This window comes from Tasmannia lanceolata, unplaced genomic scaffold (assembly GCF_043159265.1).
Source record: "Tasmannia lanceolata isolate RefF3 unplaced genomic scaffold, GAP_Taslan_0.1 ptg000008l, whole genome shotgun sequence".
Classification (NCBI taxonomy): Eukaryota; Viridiplantae; Streptophyta; class Magnoliopsida; order Canellales; family Winteraceae; genus Tasmannia; species Tasmannia lanceolata.
In genome coordinates, this window is record NW_027518685.1 from 25,516,952 (window position 1) to 25,520,973 (window position 4,022).

General features: G+C 41.8%; 1 protein-coding gene across 1 annotated transcript; it reads left to right on the forward strand.

The window, feature by feature from the left end:
* Nucleotides 1–1,711: 1,711 nt before the first annotated feature.
* PEI1 (Zinc finger C-x8-C-x5-C-x3-H type family protein) lies at nt 1,712–3,496 on the forward strand. Its single transcript, XM_077386835.1, has 3 exons — nt 1,712–1,837; nt 2,078–2,393; nt 2,978–3,496. Exons 2-3 carry the CDS (start codon nt 2,102–2,104, stop codon nt 3,394–3,396), a joined length of 711 nt encoding a protein of 236 aa, XP_077242950.1. The 5' UTR covers nt 1,712–1,837; nt 2,078–2,101; the 3' UTR covers nt 3,397–3,496.
* Nucleotides 3,497–4,022: the final 526 nt, after the last annotated feature.

Genomic DNA, 4,022 nt, shown 5'->3' on the forward strand with positions numbered 1-4,022 from the left:
TACTCAAATACCAAAACCTCTCCCCCACCTACTAATAAAACAAGACTCCTAGTTAACAGACACTTGCCATCTTTCCTATTTATAAACAGAGGAATGCTAGACTCACAGGAGGCCTTGCAAAAAATCAGGGAAAGGGCGACCTCATTGGTCAATACCAATTTAAGATGCGCAGAAAATCATGGTGATAACTGCCATAAAGCAGTTTTGACCAATGAGGGGCGCCCTTTCTCTGATTTTTTTGCAAGGGCTCCTGTGAGTCTAGCATTCCTCTTATAAACAAACCCAAAAAGAAAGCGTCTCTAACTATACCACTTACTAAAACCTAAAACAAACATCAATTAAGAAACTAACTAAAATAACTCCTCCTAAACAAAATTAGAAACTTCCAAATCAAGGTCCTAATTTAAAGTAGGAAAGATCTGTGTGTGGACCCGTGCCACATTGGATGCTGGTCCATGTCTGGCCCCTCCTACGTCATGGAGAGTCTGCAAACTCTCAACATCGGCATGATTGCGTTTTTTGATATCACTAGTGGGTCTACCACGGATGGAGGGACAGAAAGTTAGTAAGCCCCCCCCCCCCCCCCCCCCCCCCCCCCACCACACACACACACACACACACACAAACACAATAGGGGTGCAACTTGGGTCAGGTTTCAAACTGAAAAAAAAGTCGGGTCGGGTCAGGTTGAGTTTTCCCTACCCGGGTTTAGTTGAGTGTTTTTGGCAACCCGACCAAAATAAAACCCAACATTTTTTATGATTTTTTTTTTTGTAAGCTTAAAACCTCGGGTTGGAAAAAAGGGTTCCTCAGGCTGGGTCGGGTTGGAAATTGCGACCCGCGTTGCACCCCTACATCCAATGACCAATCTAGGCAAAGTGCAAATTAGAACACAACTCCACCCTCCCCCCCCCCCCCCCCCCACACACACACACACAAATTCCTGTCTCCACCCCTGGGGTGTATCTCATTGTCTTACAAGAGGTCACACCCTACTGAAGCATTCCTAGATTCAATAGGGCCTATGCCATTGTGAGGCGGCACACTACCAAGGCCTTGTTTGTTTTTTGGATTTTGAGAGCCAATTGCAGAGTCGGTTTCGACTCTGCAATTGGTTCTCAAAATCCAAAAAACAAACGTAAATCATTCCAAATATCATCCCAGTTGGAGACCAAAAGATATCGATGCATGCTCGTGATAATACACCGAAATCTCCGTGTATGCGCTACATACGTGATCATCTTTCACATAAACTCTAGTGTTCTGATACTACAATTGACACGTTTGCGTTGCATACTTCACACTTCACCAAACCTGTTGCCATTTTGCAGAAGGCCCCTGCAAATTTGCTCAGAAAAAAACGATTTAGAAGCTGCCTCTATATATATAGCGGTTTTAAGTTTTAACAAGCATACAAAAGAATCGCTACTCTCTTTTGTCTCCATCTAAACCCACCGTTTCCTATTTCTAACAAAAACTCGTCCCTTTCACCTTCTCCGTGGAAGCCCGACACCGTCCTCTCTCTCTCTCTCTCTCTCTCTCTCTCTCTCTCTCTCTCTAATGGCCGTTAGATCTACCGCCTAAGACCTCAAAGACGTCCGTTCTGTAACCAGGGTAGTCCATGTCTGGTTAAAAATTAACCTACCTAGTTAATGTTGGTGAGTAGGGTTAAAAGAGAGAACTACTCTATAAATAACGTCTCTCACCACCTTCTCTTTTTTATATTTGTTGGGATAAAGGGAAATGAGTTTTCCTTTCTGTTCTTTTCTTTTTCTTTTCTCCCTCTTTTGCATTGTAATTAGATTTCTCTGCATGTAGTTGGGTTTTTCATGAGAAGGTTGATTGGGTTAATTTCCATGATTTTTATAGTAGTTTTATGGTGATTTTATTTTTCACTAATTAAGGGTTGCTTGGGTTTTCTGCGTTTTTTAGAGTGTACATTCTTTCTTTATTCATTTCTCTGAATTTTCGTATATTTCTTACAGTTAATTTCTTCTATAAGAATTTCAATATCAGTAGTTACTGAAGTAATTACTTTTTCTCGGATTTTCATTTTTCCTTATTTTCTTTGACTTAGAACAAGAAGTTAAGAACCCTCTACATGCAATTTTCCATCACAAAAAAAAGTTCCACATTGCAAGCTTTGTTAGAGATGTTGAAGCAAGTCAACCAGAGCTTGTTAGAGATCTCAAAGCCACGATTTTCAGACGTAAGACCGAACGATTTATCCGAGGGCCGCAGCTCGGTAATGCTGGAATCGGACGAGTTTAGAATGTACGCGTTCAAGATAAAACGGTGCTCCAAAACTCGGAGCCACGATTGGATGGAGTGCCCCTACGCACACCGTGGCGAGAAAGCACGTCGCCGTGATCCACGCAAATTCAACTACAATGGTATTGTGAAACAGCCAATTACTCCCAAGGTTTTAAATTTTAGTTTTGGTGTCTGCTTCGGCCACCGTCAAAATTGAAATATTTCAGTTTTTGTGAAAATTTCAGCTGAATTCAAGTAAAATTAGGTTAAAATTTTCGGTATTTTTATTTTTTGGTGGAAATCTTTACATTTCCGTGGAAATTTTGTAAAAGGGTGAAAAACGAAATTTTGGAGAAAACATGTACAAATCCGATTTATGGTCTAATTTGGTCCGGCCTTGGTTGAAACCGAAATATTTAGGCCGAAATTTAAAACTATGATTACTCCTAAACCTTAAGCTGTTAGAGTTTGTGTTCTTTAATCATTTATACTTCAACAATATCCCCCTCATGTGTGGGCCCACTTTTTTTGGGTTGGCCATAGTACATGTGACCCCCCTTTTGAGTTTGTCATACACGTGAATTTTTAATATCAAGGAGTTGTTGGGTTTTGAACTCAGTACTTGCCACTGCTCTGATACCATACCATGTGAAACAACCAATTACTCCAAATGCTTATATAAGCCCATAGAGTTGGTGTTCTTCAATCATTTATACTTCAACAGGTATTGCATGCGCCGAGTTCCGACGCGGGACCTGCCACAAGGGCGAGTCATGCGAGTTCGCTCATGGCGTATTTGAGTTCTGGCTCCACCCGGCAAGGTACCGAACTCGAGCTTGTAAATCGGGGAAGTATTGCCAACGGAAGGTGTGTTTCTTCGCACATACGTCGGAGCAGCTCCGTGCCGGTGACAAATGCGCATGTGAGTTTGTAGATCGGACTCAACTCGACGGGTCGGATGGAGGAGATGGAATCGGATCGGTGTCTCCCCAGCTATCACCAGGAAATGAGTTTTCCTCGGCCGGGGATTGGGATATTTTGGATGGTATGAGGGGGATGAAGATTGATGATGGGGATGAATTCGGTGGCGATATTTCGGATTCACCTGATATCCATTGGATATGGGAGTTGGTGGAGGATTAGAAAAATATATACGTTCCTTCATGTATGGATTATATTATGTCGAGTTTTATTTCAATAGTAAATAAGCAAAGGCATGTGAAAATGCCAAAATTTTCTTCAATTTTTCAATTTTTCAATTATAGAACCAAATGAAGAAAAAATAAAATAAAAAACTGAAAATGAAAGATCTAGAGGAGCTTTTATATGGTAGATGGCCGAGCGTGCACTTGCAGCCCAAAAATAGCCACATTGTTTGGGCAATCCCAACCATTCATTTGTTGGCCCTCCCATCCTTGGTGGTTTCTAAGTGTGACGTCTATTTTAAACCTTCACAAATTGGAGGGTTAGGATCATCCAGAGAAGATTGTCCGGGAACACTATCTAGCTACGTGAGGGCCTGACAAATAAATGGTTTGGATCACCTAAATAATGTGGGCTCCACTGTCTCTTTGGGCTCCATGTGCATGCACGGAGGTGCATGCTCCCCTTATAAAAGTGATTTGACGTAAAGTTGCCCACTTTTCACGTCAAATCACGCTATAAGGGGAGCGTGGGCGTAATGCAGGGGGAGTGAAAATATCATCACGCTATAAGATGGTTTGTAATTGTTTAAGTTTTTTAGGAGGATGACGTCATCTGGTGGTGGG